A 19,710-nucleotide genomic window follows, 5' to 3' on the forward strand; every position below is an offset into this window, starting at 1 on the left:
CCACCGCACATCCCCCCCCCCCCGTTCCGCCCCCGCCGCCTCGGGCGGTTCCGCTTCCGCCTTCGTGCGTGGCGACCCCTGACCCCGCGCGTCTCCTTCCGCCTGTGTGCGTGTCGCGCGCTCACAGCGCCACAGAGCGGAGCGGTCTCGGGACACGCGCAAAGCCACCGAGAGATGTCTGCTTCTGCTGCTGCTGGGTCGCGGCGCGAGCGGCTGACGCTGCGCGACAAACTGGAGGGGCGCGAGCTCGACCTGAGCCTCTGCGGCCTCGCTGAGGCGCCCGTGCGCGAGCTGGTACGGTGTGTGGGGTGTGGGGGGTGAGGGGATCTGGGAGGGTGAGGGGATCTGGGGGGGGGGGAAGTCACGTCGTGTGAGGTTGAGACGGAGGCTGACCCAGAAACGTGTCCGGGTTTGGTCTGTGGCGGGAGAATTGGCGCCGCCACTCGACAGTGCGGAGCCGAGTCCACGCGCCGATGTCCCCGCCGTTCTCCACTTTGCACATCCGCCGAGCTATGTCCGTGCCGAGCGCGGCACCAATCCCCCATTGACTCGGGTTGCGTTTTTCCACTGCACGAGTCGAGCCGTGCCCCTGACGTCACACGCGGCCTAAACGCGATTTGTTCGTTAACTTTACGTTGAGTTGGTGGACGTTTGTATATTTTGTAACATTGTTTGCTGTGTGTGTATGTGCACGCTATTAATCTTATTAAGATTACCTTTTTTTATCGCAGGCAGAGTTGCCGAAAGCAACGGTCCTGGACCTGTCCTGTAATCTACTGACATCACTGCAGGTGAAACATCTCTAGATCTAATTGACAATCTCTGGTACTAATTGACATGCGCCGGATCGGATTACTAAGCTATTGGTGTAATTGACAATGCTATTAATTTATGATCTGGTGGCAACGCAACAGGGAGTAACCACTGATCGACACCGTAGAAGGGTGACCTTTAACCCTCACTCGCGTGACCCAGAGGCCGTCTTTGGAAGAGTAAATATTATCTCTTGACCTCACAATGAATGCGTTTAGTTTTTTGTCCTCCTCCCGCACCTCCGATTAGCGCGGTTGGCTACATACGGTGCAAAAGAAGTTCAACGTACAGTATGTGCAAAATAAATACGAGCCATATTGTCTGTAAATAATGTTACTACTTAAATTCTCCACAACGCTAATATAATTAACGCAAAGAGGCATATTGCCTGTGAATAATGTTACTATGTTACTACTGATTCTCCACAATAACGCTAACGCTTTAACGTTACATTCGAACAGCTAAAGTGTTTATGCTTGTTGCGCTGTGTGGTGGTGTTAATTGTCGTCTTGCAGCCAGAGTTCAGCAGGCTGACGCATCTGGTTAAGCTGGACCTGAGCAAGAACCAGCTGAGGGAGCTTCCCGCCGAGTTTGGGGAGCTCGTGTGGTTGCACCACCTCGACCTATTTCAGAACAAGCTGCAGTCACTGCCCACCAGCTTCGCTCAGCTCAAGGTGACAAGCTGCCCATACGGGGGGCGACGTTGTCGTCATCGGCCCTCGTCAGTTCATTGCTGATGCAGATACCCTGATGATGCACAAGTGGAAAATAAAAAAAACTCTCCAGGAGTAGTGTGCGACCGTGGTCATCCAGAACAGACCGTAACAACGCATAACGATGCAATGCCCCGATCCACAAATATGAAGGAGACATTGAGGCGATGATACACGACTCTGCTGCTCCTTGACACAATTGTCTGGCTTAACCACCTGAATGTGAAATTGCAGTTTTTGCTCTGAGTCTATATGTCATACGAAAGAAGGAGTTCACCGCTGGATGAATGGGGCTCCATGGTGGCAAGATGTTAACTACCTCGCCTGGGATGAAGGATGTTGTGGGTTCGATCCCGACCGTGATGCCTGCTCTATATTTGGAGTTGGCTTGTTTGTTCTCCCACAGACTCAACATGCGTTGAGACTATTTGGCTGCTGCTATAAATTTCCATGTGATATACCACTTTGTCGAGCTTAGTCGCTAAGTTCTGAAAAAACAGCTGCATAGCTCAGTGGGGCCTTAACCTGGTAAAATAAAACTAGTTAAGATAGTTAAGTTAGTTGTCCATAAGGTAAAAACAACCCTGTGAATCTTGTGTTATATCCTGATGCTTTAATGTAAGTAACCAACTTGTGTTGCACTGTCTTGCAGAGTCTGAAATGGTTGGATCTGAAGGACAATCCCCTAGAGCCAGCTCTTGCCAAGGTGACCACGGACTGCCTCGATGAGAAGCAGTGCAAGCTGTGTGCAGTCCAGGTGAGACCTCGCCCTATGTAGAGTGTTGAGCTTAAATTTGAGTGGCTAAGTGGTGCGCTAGTAATGTTGAACTTCTTCTGCGCCATACGTAGAGCCCCTTCACTGAAGGCACTTTATTACATAGCTTACAAAACGGTGACATGGAATGAAGAAGTTGACAGGAGCGTGCTACAAGGTATTGAGGAATGAGTGACGGTGATGGAGGGGTACTTGTGGATCACGAAAGGGCTATTGGCATACCTGTCAACCCACACGTTTTACCCGTATTCTGATACAGAGAAACTGAGTTTTCAAGTCCACACGGCGTATATCTGTTTCAATACGGGAAACAAAAATGTTTCTATTTGTTTGTGTTTCTCCCTTGTCATGGGATTTTGTAAGATGAACGTTGAGATTTACAAGGGCACGCGGTGAACAATAAGGTCTGAATTAGTCTGTAATAAGATAGGCACTGATAAGGGTATGACAGGTTTGTATTGGGGAGGGACGGGAAGCAGTGGAGGGGCGGAGGGGAGAGAATGGGAAAGTAAAAAAAACAGCTTGTGTCTCACTGCAAAAATAAGTTCCTGGGTTCGATGACTAGCTCATTCTTTGTTGAGTTTGTTCTCCTGTTCTGCATTAATTTATTCTGTGTTGTCAGGTTTCTTCCCATAGCGAACAAAACATAATGTAACTGGTATTGGCCAAACCTCCCAATGTCTAAAAAATACCTGCAAGTTAATCATTGCAAAAACTTGGCCAGGCCCTCTTGAAGATAATTCTTGAGACTGGCTTTTTTGTGGTATTTTCTTGCTGTGGGTTTCACACCTGATGATGATTGCTTGTGTTGCAGTCGAAACGTCGTAATAATTGTTTTATATTTTTATTTTGTTTCCATTCTACGTGACTTTACCGAAAGAACCAAGAATATGAATCCCTGCAGTCACGAAAGCTTTAAATCAAAATTTAAGTTTAGTATCGTTCATATAGCCATGCTTGATGCTGTTAAAACAGATTTGCTGTGTTAATCAACATTTTGGACACCCTTGTAAATTAGATGTTCCATCTCAAGTGATTATCCAGGTGAAATATTTATTAAAAACACATTTAAACTGTAAATGTCACCATTATAGTGGTTTATCAGTAAAGTCACCTGTGTGTTTAAACAGTGAAATTCACTTGCAACACAGTGGTTGTGTAGGTTCACAACAAATCATCCAATTGACCTCTAAAGTAATATTGCTAAACGGAATAAATAATAACCCATTACACAAAGCACGCTGTTGTTTTCTTATCTTATATTTTTAAATAGCGCCTTTATCCAAGGCACTTTACAAGGGTTATGAGTGGTACAGTGAGGGTAGCTAAAGTTGATATTGGTGTAGAGGGATGGGGTCTGGGAAGGCAGGTTTAGTGGGTACGGCAATTACGAGACTACCTAGGGATGGAGGGAAGGATGCGCCAGGGAGAAGAGGTGGGTCTTGAGGGAGGAGCAGAAATTAGACAGGGAGGGTGTTTTATTTCGTTATTGGTGAGTGGACACATTGCGTGGATGGATCATGACCACTGGACAAGACTCGTGACAGAATAGCAGCCAAATTGGAGAATGTGCCAGCGTAGAGCTGTGATGAGTTTCGTTCATGTGCAAGAGCAAGATATGTATGCGTGTATGATGAACTTCTTTCACGCCCTACGTAACCATCCGTGCTAATCGGAGGTGCTAATTGGAGGATGGATTGCAGAGATGGTGATGGCATGGGGAAGCCTTCATCCATATAAAAAAGAAACCTGTTACCCATCAGTGGATAGACAATGATCGGTATAATAATGATTCACCACATTTCAGTGTTCCGTTTGACAATGTTCCATCCCCTGCCAGGTGGTGGAGTATATGAAGCAGATGCAGGCGGAAGAGGAGAAGGCCCAGCAACAACGTCTGGAGAAAGAGCGATGTAAGAGTGTGGCTTGTGAATTGGATAGAGAATCGTACTTAACCATTTCCCGTTCCGATGACGTACACTTACTCTTTGGTTCTATTCGGTAAAGTCACGTGACTTTACCGAATAGAACCAAAGAGTATGGATCCTTGCAGTCACGAAAGCTTCAAATCTAGACGTACACTTAGTTTTACTTGCGATTCCGAATATAATCACAAGTCAAAGGCCACGCGGGAGGGCGTGTGGCAGTTTGGCACCAGCTATCGTACACAGCGGTCGTGTCGCTACAGTTCTCTGCGGTGATTACAGTACATTGTCTTTTAAAAAAGCAGCGCCACGCCTCTAAATAAAATTAACGCTAAAATGCGTCCCTTTCGTAAATCGAGGGATATCTGTAAATGTATATTGCATTGTTACCCACAACGCACTGGGGGGGGGGGGGCCCGAAGCCCTGTAGTACCAGCAGGGTGAGTTCACGCTTTGGGGCGCCATGTTGGTGAGATCTTAACTCCCTCGCCTGGTATGCAGGTCGTGGAATCGATCCCGACCCTGATGCATGCTGTATTTTTGGAGTTTGTATGTTCTCCCTGTGCTTGTGTATATTTTTCTCCGGTTTTTCTCTCCACATTTAGAATCAACATATATTACGGTTATTTGGTTGCTATAAATTTCCACGTGGTGATAAGCCACTTCATTTAGCGACCATTTGTGGCCAGGTCTTTTCTGAAAAAGAGCTACATAGCTCAGTGGGCCTTACCTGGTCGAAATACAAAGTTCATAGTTTTTTTTTATAGTTTACTGTGTCCACGCGTGCAGCTAAGCAGGCGCGCAAGGAGGCCGAGCTTCTGCGACAGGAGGAGGCCAAGCGGGAGCTGCGTAAGCAGCAGAAGGCGATGGAGAAGGAGAAGAGGCGGCGCGAGTACGAGGAGGCACAGGCTCAGCTCCGGCAGCGGAACGAGACCCCGGCTCCCAAACCCAGCGTGGCCCCGCATGGTGAGACTCTTGGGCGCGGCCCACACAGTCGCAGTGTCCGTGAGGGTGGAGTCGGTGTCCAGGTGCATGGGGTGTATTTGAAAGTAGATCAACGACTCTATAAGTATACAACTATAGAATTTTGTGCAACTGTTCATATTTTGTGGGTGGCTGGGCAATTCGGTGGGTCGGTGGAGCTCGCTGCGAGGGCTCGTTTTAAGAGTTGAAAGTTGCTGCTGCGCGTTTGGTCGAGCGTTGCCGATGCCCCGGGAGTGTTTAGCGCGTGTTCACCAGGATGCGCATGTGTGCCGGTAGACGCTGTGGTTGGCGAGCGGCGGCGGCGGCGGCGGGCCAGTGCTGGTCGCTGGTCGTGCCGCAGGGTCCCAGCGCTGCTCTTCCTGGTTCTTGTGCTTGGAGGTCTGATGGCGGGCCTCGTTCTCTACTGTCAGGGCCAAGGCCCAGCGTCGCCAGGTCCCTGTGATCACGTCAACAGGGTCTATGCGGGAATACTCAACGCTCTGCGTCAAAACTTAATCTTCCAATATTTTCTGGAAATATGTCACATGCATGCGTAACGATTTATACCTTGCGGAAAATAAATATTCCCGTGGAATTGGAATGTGTTGAAGGTTTTCCAACATAAGTAGAATGACACGTTTAAATTGACGTCTGCAATATGCTGCATTAACATTAAATGAATTAGTTTCATGATGCAATTCATATGCTGGAGTAATACTTTTGTTATATTTATCTTGATAGTAAAATAAAAGGGCAGCCACAATGTTTTTACTCTACGTGGTAGGTCTAACAAGCCAAGTCATAATTTTTTGCAAGCTACTGCATGCAAATGTCCCTTCCACATGCATGCACAGACTCGCATCCCATGAAGCTCAATGCTGCCAGAATTATCACTGCCCTGTCACTGGGGTTTTCCTCTTGGCTTCGCACGTAGACGTGGTGACAGGCCACAGCATTGTGGCAGAATGTGCAGATATGGTTGGTTTGGGCAGTCCAACGATATTACTCAACCCAGCGGTTTCAACAACTGCCATTGGCCACTAAGTCGCGGTGACATCACCATGTCGCTTGTGCCAGGCTACGTGCACTTTAAGGCCACGTGAAGTGTTGAAGGCTCGCTGGCAGGTGACGGGACAGACCCAGGTTGACTGACCGAGACGACTGGCCGATGCACCATCTGTGACCCCACCACATTTAGAATCAACAACACATGTTTAAGAGCACTTGGCCGCTATAGATTTCCACAAGCTAATTTGTAGAGCTATCATTTGTGGCCAGGTTGATTCTTAAAAAAGATAATAGCTGTGGGTCTTGCCTAGTAAAATTTGAAAGTGTAGGTAGGTTTAAGAAACTTGCTGGTTATTTCAATTGCCTCGCCAGGTCAAAATTGCAGCATCTGGACTGCATGAGCGGCGTGCCGACCATTAACATCACAGCAGCAGCAGCTCTACTTGAGAGTCCAAATATTTATTTTGAGTACCATAACATAATCAACGTCTCTTAATAGTTGCCGTTTTAATCAGAATGCAGCTCAGTCTTTACATAACAAGCCCATTTCCTAAAAAGCAGAAACAATATATGCACATAACGGGTTTCTGCAGTTAAAGCATAACAATGGACGGTTGTGCATTTTAGCTTCATTGAAGACTTTAGGGGCATGTATAACGATCTTTTGCTTTGAATCTTAAACTTAAAATTGATTTAGAAATACCAAAATAGCAACCAAGGAGAAAAAATAAATACTGTATAGGCATAATTAGTTTAATTTTGAAAATACCGATAGGAACTTTGGACATTAAGGAAACATTTGTACAGAGGATTATTCTTAAAAGTATGATGCTTTCGTCCATTTCTGTAAACACGACCTGCCACTTACTTTACAACAGCCTATTATGTGTCTATGTTATCTTGTGATGTACAATAATGCTGTGCAAAGACATAGCTAGACGGGGAACGTGGGGGATATATCATATAGAGAGGCTAGGGCAGTAGACCATGGAAAAGGGCAGGTCATATTTTACGTGTTGTTCCTCCATGGCAGTCTTGTGCACATCTAGGTACCAGTCCACCTTTTCCCTGTTGCAGAAAAAGAGGAGAGAGCAATATATACATTAAAACGACATCTCCCCCATTGCCTTAACAGGATGCTTGGGGCAAGTGCTGTTAGCGAGTTGCACCTATGAAGGCTGGCACGGCACACGAGGGGATGGGTGGCCAGCACCATGCCCGCTACACCAGGTACGCATTTGAGGCCGATTCGACCCAGGGGAGGCCCAGGACCGGTTCAGATAATCGTCACCGATGTTGGCCGTGAGCGGGAATCCAACTTGAGGGTCGTGCAAAGTTTTCACAACAAGGGGGCGATGCCACAATTCTAAATTGTAAACTTATTTATAACTGCTTTTTGTGTTAAGTTTGTTGTCCTTCCCCAACACCTCTGATTAGCGTGGTTGGCTAAGTACAGTGCGAAAGAAGTTCAACATACATACTATGTTGCTATAATGTAATCCCGATTGAGTAATATTCAGGTATTTTTTCAGCATTGGGATGTTTGGCCAATGCCAGTTATATTGTGTTTTCTTAGCTATGGGAGGAGATAACTGGAGAACCTGGTGGAAACCCACACAGAACAGGGGGAACAACATACAAACTCCACAGAAAGATTTCTGTGTCGTAAATTGACCCATAGGCCTTTTTTCTGTGAGATACATGTGTTACCACTCTGCCACCCTGCCAGTCAAACATCCTACAATTGGACGTTTCCCTCAGGGGAAACAGCAATTAGCATGGCTTGTAGGGTGAACAGCTTTCATGCTGTGTAACTTTATACACATTTACACTTCGACCACTGCCTACCGGGGTACAACCGCTCCTCAAGACGCTGAGCACGCAGGGACGGACACTCAAGTCAAAGTATACGTTGTGACGCTACAGCAGCAGCACGGGTGACACGCGCGGTCCACACAGTGATGGCAGCAGTAGGATGTGCAGACTGCACACAGTAGTGGGCAGCTTGAGATTATAAACTATTAAAACCGAGTAGCAGTGGGGAGCAAGCAGCAGTGGGCAGAAATTTTCAGCACGTAATGAGCACAGCAGTAGGCAGCAAAAACGGCAATAGGCAGCACACAGCGATGGGACCGTGTCAGTGGGCAGCACACAGCGATGGGACCGTGTCAGTGGGCAGCACGCAGCAGTGTACGGCAAGTGTCAGTGGGCAGCTTCGCAGCAGTGAGCAGCACGAAGCAGTGGGCAGCACGAAGCAGGCGAGGGAGTACCCCTGAATGGTAGCGCGCCACCACATTCACCTCCGGATGTATAAAATATCCCCCCGCGCACTGCTGCCCGAGCAAGCCATGACATCACCTGGAGGTCAAACGGCCACGTGGCCAATGCCACCGTAGCAAGTCATCGCTTAATTTCCTGTGCTGGATCTCTCAACTAATCTAAACAATTTTTATTTCACCAGGTAAGGCCCACTGAGCTATAAAGCTCATTTTCAGAAGCGACCTGGTTATCACATGACAGCTCAAAGAAGTGGCTTATGAGCTGGGGAAAGGGAAATATCCACCCCCCGTTAGCAACGGCCACCCCTCATGGATTCCACCGTCTGGCTCTACGTCTTCCCCTCGGTCTACGACCTCTGGGTCACACTCCCATTGTCCGTCCCCGCTGGCCTGCCCGACTCCTCCAGCCTGTGCTCGGACGCCAACCCACTTAGCCATTAGCTCTTTTTCCGACATGTCCTGGCCACGAATGGCAGCTCAATAAAGTGGCTTATCGCGTGGAAATGTATAGCAGCAGCCAAATAATCTGAATGCGCGTCGGTTATAAATGTGGAGGGAAAAATCGGAGGATCTGGATAAAAATCCACGTGACCAGAAGGAGAGAGACACCGCAAACTCCAAATATACAACAGGCGTCAGGATCGGGATCAAACCCATGACTGCCTGTATACCTAGTGTGGGCGATAACATCTCGCTCCTGTGGCGTCCTCCTTTCAACTGCACATGTGCCCCAACCACCGTGCGCTCCACTCCCTTATTACCTTCAGAATATACCTTCCATGCTTATATATACCTGTTTGTCTTCCAAGAGGTTAAGAAGCGACCAATTGGAAATAATTGATTTTGAATGAGTAATAAAAAATAAATCCTACCTGCCTCAGGAAGAAGACCCTTCAGTTGAACAATTTCTTTAATTTATTAAAAAATCCCTCCTTCGGCTGCTGCTGCTGCTGCTGCTGCTGCTCAGAGTGCGAGCGAGTGTCCGAGGTATGGCTGGCCTTACTCCTCTCTGCAGGAGACAGGCACACGCGGCGGCGTACTCCCACACACAACCATCTGCAGCCACGCGTCTCGTCGCCGAACGGGAGCCGCCACGCGGGGGGAGGGGAGGGACGCCAACGCGCCCGCGTGACGATTCGTGGCGCTGCCGGGTTTCCTTTTAAAGCAGCAGATTCAACTTGGGCTTTATGTAAAGCGCTTGGGAGGCCTTGTGCGATTTTCGCTTAGAAAAACGAGTTTATTACTATTATATCTGTAACCCGGCCACCTTCAGGACGATGCTTCACGCTGCAGCGACCTCGGTGCGATCACAGTATCGCCCCGATTTACGTCTCTCACCCACTTTTACGTCGTTTTTGCAAAAGACAATGTCGCTTTATTGTTAACACCGCAACCCGATGATTCGCGTTGCCTCGACCCCACACACTCACGTCACCAACAGCATCATCGTCCGTCTTTTATCGTTATCCGTCACCTCTCAGCCTCTTTCGCCTCCGCCACCTCCTGCCCCGTAATCCCCACTTTGATTTCTGCCGTTTCGATATTCGTCGTCATCGCCGCACCTTTCAGAAACGCATCCCCCACCTCACCCCCCCTCCGACGTAAACCGGCGCGCCACTGCCGTACCACAAAAAGCTGCTTGCTTTCGCGAATCGTGGCGTGCGATGCAATAGCGGCGGCGAGCAAGAGAATGGTCGTGCGGCACCTGTGCTCGTGTTGGCGATGCCTGTCACCGTCCCCTCCACGTCACTCTCCTCCTCTGCGTACTCCAGCAGCAATGCTTTCTGGCGCTCCGACAAGCGTCTGGCCCCCGGCAAAGGCAACGTGCATCAGCAACGCACCGCGCGTCCTCGCAACATACCGTACATTATTTATTTGGTATTATTGAAACGAAACTATTTTTTATTTTACCGGGTTAGGCCCCACTGAGCTGTGTAGCTCTTTTTCAGAAGCGACCTGCCTATCAAATGATGGCTCAATGACGTGGCTTATCACGTGGAAATTTCCAGTAGCAGCCAAATACTCTAAACGCACATCGATTCTAAATGTGGAGGGAAAAACTGGAGAAAAATCCACGCAACTAGAGAGAGATAAGACACGCAAACTCCAAATATACATTAGTCAGGGGCGAGATCGAACCCACGACATCCTGTATACCAGGTGAGGGAGTTAACATCTCGCCACTGCGGTGCCCCTTATTATTACTACTCCGCTTGTTTACTCAGGAAAGCCCAACCCGAGTCCCCAAGGACTCTTTTTCAGGAGGGTCCTGCTAGGTTATCGCAGTAAGGGGGGCAGATGCTGCTGGACATCTGTGAAAAAGAGCTTCATAACTCATCGGATTCCTCCTGCAGTCTAAAGATTCTGGTGTAATCCCAACTGAGTTATATGCAGGTAATGTTTCAGCATTGGGATGTTTTTGTCAATTACTGGCTACATTGTGAGCTATGGGAAGAAAGCCACTCGGTAATATGGGGAGAGTTGAACAAACTCCATACAGAAATGCATCCTGCGTCGGGGATCAAACGCAGGAAACTTCTTTCTATGACGCAGCAGATTTACCACTGCGACACCCTGCCGCCCACGCTACGCAGCGATACCCCAGCAGACTGTGGCTGGTGCGCCCATCCAGTCTTAAATCTTTCCTCTTCCAAGACGTCTGCAAGATGCAGGGTGGGGGTCCCGCTGAAACGTGCAAAGGATTAGCGTGCAATTTTATTTAGAGGCGTAGCGCCGCTGTTTTTCAAGACATCGCACTCACCGCGGAGAACTGTAGCAACACAACCGCCACACTCTGAGACCTGGCGCCAAAGTGCCACATGCCCCCCCGCGTGGCCTTTTATTTCCATTCCGATGACGTACCGAATCGAAATAAAAACTGATGACGTACATGTAAGTCATCGGAATGGAAAGGGGTTAAGAGATGGAGGGTGCGGACGATCCCTCGCCACTGAGTCCGTGTGACTCCTGTACGGAACTCCTGTACGGAACTCCTGTACGGAACTCCTGTATGGACCCCCGCGGACCTCCAGATTAGCACGGTTGGCTATGTACAGTACACGTACGTACGTGCGGTGGGGAGCGGACTCACTTGGGGATGCGGATCTTGACGTGGATGTAGTGATCGCCGTAGCCGTAGCTGTTCACGCGGTTGATTCCCTTGCCAGCCATGCGTATCCGGTGGTCCGGCTGGACCCCACTTGGTATCTAAGCAACGCAGAGAGGGCTTTACAATCAACAACCTCGCCAACCCCTAGCTCAACCATAAGCCGTGGTTAACATCAGTGGCCCGATGCTGGACTCCTCCTTTCCCAACTCACACTGACCAGTGCGGTGAAGTATTATCAAACAATATCCATGAGGCTTTATTTCAGCAGAGGGTTGTACACTCACTACCAAAAATGCTCGTCTTAAAGAAAAGGGCTCAACCCTTGGCAGCAACAACACAGGAGGTGTTAAGATGTTCAAACACCAAATAGACACCTATTACAAAGCATCAGGTCTGCATTAACCACACATCATGCTTGTAGTAAAACATGCACACAAATTTCCATTGATAGTAATGCACGCATTGTCCTTGAAACTGATTGGCCTACACCAGAGACAGCCTCCCCTATTGTCTCGCCACCAGTGGCTACTATAAATGTCTACATAAGCCACTTCATTGGGCTATCATTTGTGGCCAGATCACTTCTGAAAAAGAGAAACAGCTCAATGGAGCCTTACCTGGTAAAATACAAAAGTTTAGTTTGAGTGTGTGGACCCATTTTCAACCTTCAAACATTTTGCGGACCACTACACGCTACTACTCGTTATTTGAAATCGTACATTTCCTTTGTGAGGATGATGTTGTCTTTTTTTTATTTTCCGCGGACACACCCTCCGTAGCCGCCTCGCGGACCACCAGGAGGGTCCTCGGTTTAGAGATGTTATTGTAACGAGAGCGCCGTCGCTGTGAGTGTTGGCGTGCGCGGCTCACTGTGATGGTGAAGGAGTCGTAGAGACCCTGTACGCGCGCCGTGCCGCCCAGCAGCGCCTGCGCGACGGAGATGTGGAGGTCCGAGTGAACGTCCGCCCCCTCGCGGCGGAACGTGGCGCTCTTCTGCACCTGCGGGGTTGAGTTGGAACACGCCCCGACGGTCAGGCAGGGCAGTGCAAAGGACGGAGAGATCCCCCCACCGTGTAGCCTCAACGGACTGTTGGGGCAAACGCTGTTGGCAAGTAGCGGCGCCTATGAAGTTCGGCACTGTGGTGCACGAGGGGGGTGGGGTGGTAAAATAAAAAAAATTAGTTCAGTACGTCGTGTTGGAGGTGCGAAGGCGACGTACCCTGAACGTGATGAAGATTTCCTTCTTCCCCACAGGCATGCGAACCGTTTGTCCGTCTTCCACTCCTGAGCACACCGCACATCAATGTCTTTTATCGTTTGAACGTATGTATGTATGTTGAACTTCTTGCGTACAGTTCGTAGCCAACCATGCTTATCAGAGGTGTGGTGCACTGCACGCTGGTGTGTGGTCATCGGGCGCGGCTCGGTACCGGCGGGCACGGGCACCACCACCGTCTTCTTCTGCTTGGTCTCCCCAGAGCCGTGGCACAGCGTGCACGGGTTCGTCATGATGGTGCCCTTGCCGGAGCACCGGCGGCACGTGGACCTCATCACAAAGGGCCCTGTGTTTATCGTTTCCTGCAACACATGCGCCAGGCCGGCATGGGTCCACATGCCTTTGGTGGTGGTTACCCACACAATTGTAAACCCTCTGTTCCAAGATCAATATGTCATCACTGCCAACGTTATTGCCACCGCCACAATTTATTGCCAATGTTTGGTACCATCTGCAGGATCCCGCAGACGCTGCGCTGTCGACACGCGACCTCCAACGTATGCCCTGACAGACTCCCAACACCATCTGGCTTTAGACTCGCACAGAGACCGATAGACTCACAGAGACCTAGACTCACAGAGATCCACAGACTTGCAAAGAGATCTATACTCACACAGAGACGCATAGCCCCATAGATATGCTCTAACAGTATCCTTTGGTTTCCAGCCTCATGGTGACCACTAGAATACCTACCAACACACACCTTCCCATTACAAGTAATAAGATACACCCAGAAGTTACATTCATCTCTACAAATGTTAAGCAACTAAATGTAGAATATTACACATGTCTGCAGCAGAGGTTATTTCTAGATGTTATCTGTCGTGGAACACTCTGCCAAGGAGAACTATATAACACCGCATGGACAGGCGCACTTTGACCAACTACAATAACTCCTTCCAACAAATATGTCTGGCAGACATGAACTCAAAGACGCCAAACTTCACCACAACCCCATTCAAAACATGCTCAGCATCACCGGTTCTGTGAGGCTCACCCACTTAACTGACACATTCACCCGGTCGGCAATGTACGTATGTTGCATATATATTGAACTTCTTTCGCACCGTATGTAGCCAACCGTGCTGGTCGGGAGGCGAGTGGCGCTGTTAGCGAGTGGCGGTGTTGGCGAGCTATCATGTGATGGCTAGGTTGCTTCTGAATCAGAGCTATATAGCTCAGTGGGCCTTCCCTGGTAAAAGAAAACATTGTTTCGTTTATAAAATAAATGAAGAGTTTAGAGTGGCGCCCGTTCTCACCATGCCCGTGCCGTTGCAGTAGTGGCAGCGCTGGAGTTTGGTGCCCGGCTCATTGCCGCGCCCTTCACAGCGCTGACACGTGTCGTTGAGAAACAGAGCAATCTCCTTGTTCACTCCCTTGGCCGCCTGTGTGAAGGTCAGCTCCATGAAGAACTGAGTGGAGAGAGAAAGCAGACGCGCGCATTAGGTCTCTTGTGCGCACACACACACACATCGCAGTGAAACACATGCATCTTTTGACGTTATTTTGCACCGTACGTAGCCAATCGTGCTAATCAGAGGTGCGGGGGAAGGACACCAAACTAAGCACAAAAATAAATGAGTTTTTTATTTAGATTTAAAAGTGCTACAGCTCCAGTGCCTTCCTAATATTGGAAGAGCGTTCCAGACGGTCGCAGAATGGCATGTGAAAGCGCGCGCGATGCGGTGACCACCGTCTTTGTTCGACGGCCAGCCAAAAGCCGCTGCTGCAAGGATGAGCGGAGTTCGCGTGAATATGGTTTAAAGCTCCTTAATGAGATCAGCGTTTTCATTTGTGGCACAAGCGCTTTGCGTGCGTGTGGCGAGCGCGACGATGCCGCCCATGCAACGTGCCCAGCGGAGCCCACCTCTTGAGGCTGGTCAAACATGGAGGAGAAGTCCCCGAAGTTGGACCGCGAGAACTCCCCGAATATCTTGCGGAAGAGCTCCTCGGGGTCCACGGTGGAGCCCGCGCGCCAGTACTGCTGCCCTCCTGTGCCGGCTCCCGAGCCGAAACCGGCATCGAAGCCGGCAGAGCCGTACGTGTCGTACTGCTTGCGCTTGGCGTCGTCGCTCAGCACCTGAGGTGGAGGAGGGGGCGGGGCACTCGGCGTCGGTGACACGCGTGTGCGAGAGAGGTACGCGCGGGTCGTCGCGGCCTCGTCTAATCGGAGCTGACGCTCGCACGAGGTGACCACGGACTGCCTCGATGATGAGAAGCGGAGCAAGAGCTCTGTGTGTGGTCCAGGCGAGACCTCCGCTGTACGTATAGTGCCGAGCTTGAATATATATATTTATAGAGCGCCTTCAATCAAGGTGCTTGATGACGGAGATTACAAAACGGTGACACGGAATGGAATGATGTAGACGGCAGGGGCATGCTACAAGGATTGAGGAATGAGAGACAGCGATAGCGAGGTACTCTGGGATGCTCTACAATTGACTGGCGAGTACCTCTGTCAAAGGAGTAAATTATTTATTGTGTTAAAGTTAAAACGTAGGATTCAGTTTCTTTCTTGAAAAATGTCACATACATGGAAAATTTAGTGAACCATAACTCTCAGATACCCGGCATATTAGATTAACCGGCAGCCTCCGTTCCCCATGGATACCGGACAACAGAGACTTTCCTGTAATTTTAAATGGATGAAGTGTTACACGCGCAGCCGTTGGTACAGGGTGGGCAACACCAACTTTTACCAAGCTGAAGCTGCAAGTGAGCGGTGGTTATCCAAGAGAAACTATCTTTTGCCATAGGAATGGAGAATATCCATCGTTCAGCCAACGTAGTAAACGGAGATATGCACCATCACGTTGTTCATGTTAGCTGTGGAGACGCTGCGACTAATCTGACCGCGTAAATGCACACGACACGTTTTCCACAGTCAATAATGGCATGCGCATATCTGGAGTGTTCACAGCCGTGTTGTTAGACACACGAGGCAGCACGTCAGAGAACGCCCAATAACTGTAACGCTTCGTTAACGGAATAAAGCGACTTGCGAGTGACTTTCAGGTGAATCACCGCAGCGGCCTCTAGTGGCATCACGGCCACAATGTCATCCCCTTTCACCTGCACTCGCAAAGCCATCACACAGACCCGAGGCAGCCAAGGGGTATTATTTTTGCACGGAAACTCCGCCAAGTGCAGCAATAACAAATGGAGATTCCACCTCGTTCATGTAGCATGTGGGTGAGGACTGTTACCTCGTAGGCCTCGGCCAGTTCCGCAAACTTCTCCTTGGCCTTGGGATCGTCCTTATTCGTATCTGGGTGGTACTTCTTTGCGAGCTGTCAAACCACATGAAGCAAACACTTTTCAGGCATGCATCAAAGATTAAAGGGCTCCGATAAACATTTTATTTAAGCAGAATGAGGATCTGTAAGTCTGCCCGAGAAACTCTACCCCCTCCCACCCCGTGATGAATGATAAAAGTGGGCAAACACACTGGACCGGTTTTGACCGCCGTCACTGCAGCTTGACAAGCTTGTCAAGCAAAATAGGGCTAAGTTGTCAAGCGGTCATACGAAAGATATTTAACATCTGCTGTTGGTCTTCAGAAAAGTCAGCACAGGTCAAAGAGCACTTCTTCACAGACAATTAATAAGTAATTCCACAAATTTAATGAGTTATGTTTTATAGTAGTTCAATTATTGCTTTAATTGGTGATAATAAACATAACAAAAGGGTACACAGCCAATTGCTTTGGTCATAGAAATCTTTGGAAGAGCAGTTTACTTTTTAACCTCATTTCAGCACAGAATCGAGAATGAGCCATTCCGTAAACACTAAGCAAGATCAAGTCACGTGATCATATTTCGGATGTCCTTTTAAAGCATGGATCACACAGCGTTAAGGCACAGTGGTGCACTCTACTTATTAATGAACCATTAAACTCTGGGTACAACATCCACACACCAGTCGCGCGGCTTTTACCTTGCAGGCAGAGGGGTTGGCAGAGAAAGAAGTCGTGGTTTATAAGATGAAAAATGAATGTTAAACCAAAAGCCCGTCCCTGTAAATGGTTAGTGCTGGTATGACGTCAAGCTGCATTCTGGGAAATGTACTCAATGCCGCACCTGATAGTAAGACTTCTTGATGTCCTTCTGTGCCACATCCTTTGCCACACCGAGGATCTGGTAGTAGTCCTTCTTCGCTGCCGACGCTGTGGCCGACGTGTGGAAGCCCCTGCCCGGCAGCAGCCTCGAGTGCCCATGCACTGCGGTTGGGGGGAGGGACAGACCGCGGTGAACGTGAGCGCACGCCACTCGGAGGATGCACGGTCTGTGATGGATGCTCCTACGGCGAGAGCCGATTGGTCAAAGTCAACGTGTCATCACCGCCAAAGCCTTTGATGCCACACAACGCGATAACTTATCGTGATTTGCCGGAGTTGTTGGGTTTACATGTCATTCCAAGTCTACTCTCTTTAGGACTTTCCCCCTTGGTCACCAACCTCTGGGTGCCCACTCCAATTCTCATTTTAAGTATCCAGCCCTCCTCTATTCTGCACACGTTCTACCCATTGCAACCTCCTTTGACCGATTATATATCATGTACAATGTCTTGCCATGTTTTATATTAATAAAGAATTAAAGCTTTCGTGACTGCATAAATTACTCATTGTTTTTTTCGGTAAAGTCACGTATGTAAAAATACCATGTAGAAATACCATAAAATGATATTAATCTTTAAAGCTGCTTACGCTGTCCTACACGAAATCACTAGCATCCACTGCGTGCACCTGCATGTAAATGCCATACGCTTATATTCTAGTTGCTTTGCTGAAGACCAACATTCTGCAAATACGGTAACAATGACATCAACTACTGCATCAGACTCCCAAGTTTTAACGTTTGACATCTCTGCTCTTCCACAGTTGGGAGTATGTCGATGATGAAAATGAAACAGCAGGGACCAACTTTAGGTGCCGAGGCTATAACACTAGGGTCTTTAACGTGAGCTCGCCTGCAACGAGACATGGACAACAGTGGTTGGGGATTGGTCCGATGCAGGTGGATGTAGAGAGTGACGTGGTAGCCTGGAACGGCGGTACGTTTAGATAGGGATCTGCATAACAGAAGATTTGAGAATTAAACAGAGACAAGTTTAATAATTATTGATGATAATCAACAAGGGTGGATTGGGTTCATCACTACACAAATCAAGATATGGGTGTCATAGAATAATCTGGAACTGTCACACGCTTTTAGTCATAGTTTGCATATCTGGGTAAGGCATTTTGAACGGGCGTAAATGGCATATAAAGCTGAATTGGCAAAGTCACGGGTCAACGTCTTTATTTTCATTAACATTTGGCGGTGACCACCTCCTATTGTCGATCCCGAGCCAGTCGTGGAAACGTTGCGCACACAACAGGGCTCGATATATCGATGTGCATGCAGCCAGGTTAACGCGATCTAACCCCAAAAACCCTCTAATGGAATGTGCAGCCACCACCACCATCACCACCACCATCAACACCACCACCATCACCACCACCACCATCAACACCACCACCATCACCACCACCACCATCAACACCATCACCACCACCATCACCACCATCACCACCACCATCACCACCACCATCAACACCATCACTACCACCATCAACACCACCACCACCATCAACACCACCACCATCAACAACACCATCACCATCATCACCACCATCATCACCACCATCATCACCACCATCATCACCACCACCACCATCAACACCACCATCAACACCACCACAATCACCACCACCATCATCACCACCACCACCACTCCGGCAGGTGGCGCGCGCGTGGATGACCCCAGAGAGAAGAGGGCGGTGAGGCAGAGGTGAACCAAGACTCACTACATCCCGCATTGGGCAATTTCAACTAAAAACACAAAGAAGACGAATGTGACGGACAATGTTAGGGAGTTTTATCCACGGGGAAAGCCCAGCCGCACGTCAATGCGCATTGTTACCACCCTAACACGAGTCGGAGTGTACACACGCAGGGCTCTTAACACCACGGGCAGCAGAGAAGCCATCAGCAACATGGGGCCTCACACACACACACAAGACCAAACGGACATTTCCCTCGCACCACCCTGTCTCTACGGCGACACCGCCGCCTCCACAAACACCGCCACCGCGACGACACCCGACACCCCCCATGCGTTGCCTCACGCCGGTCACAGCCCGCGCGAGGCCTCTACGGGGCCCTGGCGCCTCTCTGCCACTCACCGCCCTGCGTGGTGGCGGCGCTGCCGCCTCCACCCCGTGGCGCCTCCGCCGCGCGCCACAGCGCGAGGTGGTGGCAGCCGCGGGGTAGCGACGGCGGCAGCGGCGCGAGAACCCCGCGCGGCGCCGCCTCCCACTCGGCCCCGCGAAGCAGCAGAGACAAGCGTGACACCCTGAGCGCCGCCATCTTGCCGCACGCACGTGACTCCGCCCCCCTCCCCCCCCCTTTCCCCGCCCCCCTCCCCCCCCCTTTCCCCGCCCCCCTCCCCCCCCCTTTCCCCGCCCCCCTCCCCCCCCCTTTCCCCGCCCCCCTCCCCCCCCCTTTCCCCGCCCCCCTCCCCCCCCCTTTCCCCGCCCCCCTCCCCCCCCTTTCCCCGCCCCCCTCCCCCCCCTTTCCCCGCCCCCCTCCCCCCCCTTTCCCCGCCCCCCTCCCCCCCTTTCCCCGCCCCCTCCCCCCCCTTTCCCCGCCCCCCTCCTTCCGCCCCCCCCTTTCCCCGCCCCCCTCCTCCCCCCTTCCTCTGCCCCCCCTCCCCTTCCCCCTACCCCAGCGACCGCACCACACGTGACCGGGCGGGACCAAGTCCGAGATAAGAGGGGGGGGGGGGACCAAGTGCAATGTGATTGAG

The 19,710-nt window shown here is 50.0% G+C and overlaps 2 protein-coding genes across 4 annotated transcripts; one reads left to right on the forward strand and one right to left on the reverse strand.

The window, feature by feature from the left end:
- The first annotated feature begins 35 nt into the window (after positions 1-35).
- LRRC59 (leucine rich repeat containing 59) lies at positions 36-5,952 on the forward strand. The gene is made up of 7 exons (XM_032960979.2): positions 36-294; positions 732-791; positions 1,329-1,487; positions 2,179-2,283; positions 4,142-4,214; positions 5,016-5,192; positions 5,487-5,952. Exons 1-7 carry the CDS (start codon positions 175-177, stop codon positions 5,744-5,746), a joined length of 954 nt encoding a protein of 317 aa, XP_032816870.1. The 5' UTR covers positions 36-174; the 3' UTR covers positions 5,747-5,952.
- Positions 5,953-6,637: 685 nt separating this feature from the next.
- On the reverse strand, positions 6,638-19,304 carry DNAJA3 (DnaJ heat shock protein family (Hsp40) member A3). Of its 3 annotated transcripts, none has more exons than XM_032960977.2 (12): positions 19,088-19,304; positions 16,941-17,080; positions 16,068-16,151; positions 14,729-14,941; positions 14,121-14,273; positions 13,016-13,163; positions 12,805-12,869; positions 12,456-12,584; positions 11,568-11,683; positions 10,182-10,279; positions 9,353-9,485; positions 6,638-7,265 (listed from the first exon to the last, which is right to left on the reverse strand). In XM_032960977.2, exons 1-11 carry the CDS (start codon positions 19,269-19,271, stop codon positions 9,370-9,372), a joined length of 1,446 nt encoding a protein of 481 aa, XP_032816868.1. In that variant the 5' UTR covers positions 19,272-19,304; the 3' UTR covers positions 6,638-7,265; positions 9,353-9,369. The 3 variants fall into 3 exon arrangements, with proteins under 3 accessions (XP_032816868.1, XP_032816867.1, XP_032816869.1); XM_032960976.2 differs by having other exon boundaries at positions 9,349-9,485; XM_032960978.2 differs by lacking the exon at positions 9,353-9,485.
- Between the last annotated feature and the right edge of the window lie 406 nt (positions 19,305-19,710).

Source organism: Petromyzon marinus, chromosome 26 (assembly GCF_048934315.1).
Source record: "Petromyzon marinus isolate PM22_M1 ecotype Great Lakes invasive population chromosome 26, UKy_Petmar_22M1.pri1.0, whole genome shotgun sequence".
Taxonomy (NCBI): domain Eukaryota; kingdom Metazoa; phylum Chordata; class Hyperoartia; order Petromyzontiformes; family Petromyzontidae; genus Petromyzon; species Petromyzon marinus.

Bases quoted from the DNA above. Each gene is read 5' to 3' on its own strand.
- LRRC59 (XM_032960979.2), top strand. From the start codon at position 175: ATGTCTGCTTCTGCTGCTGCTGGGTCGCGGCGCGAGCGGCTGACGCTG. The intron at 792-1,328 runs GTGAAACATCTC...GTCGTCTTGCAG, and splicing joins ATCTACTGACATCACTGCAG to CCAGAGTTCAGCAGGCTGAC. The intron at 2,284-4,141 runs GTGAGACCTCGC...ATCCCCTGCCAG, and splicing joins GCAAGCTGTGTGCAGTCCAG to GTGGTGGAGTATATGAAGCA.
- DNAJA3 (XM_032960977.2), bottom strand. From the start codon at position 19,271: ATGGCGGCGCTCAGGGTGTCACGCTTGTCTCTGCTGCTTCGCGGGGCC. The intron at 11,684-12,455 runs GTGAGCCGCGCA...TGCGTTGCTTAG, and splicing joins ACGACTCCTTCACCATCACA to ATACCAAGTGGGGTCCAGCC. The intron at 9,486-10,181 runs GTGCCGCACGAC...TGTCTCCTGCAG, and splicing joins CATCGCCAACACGAGCACAG to AGAGGAGTAAGGCCAGCCAT.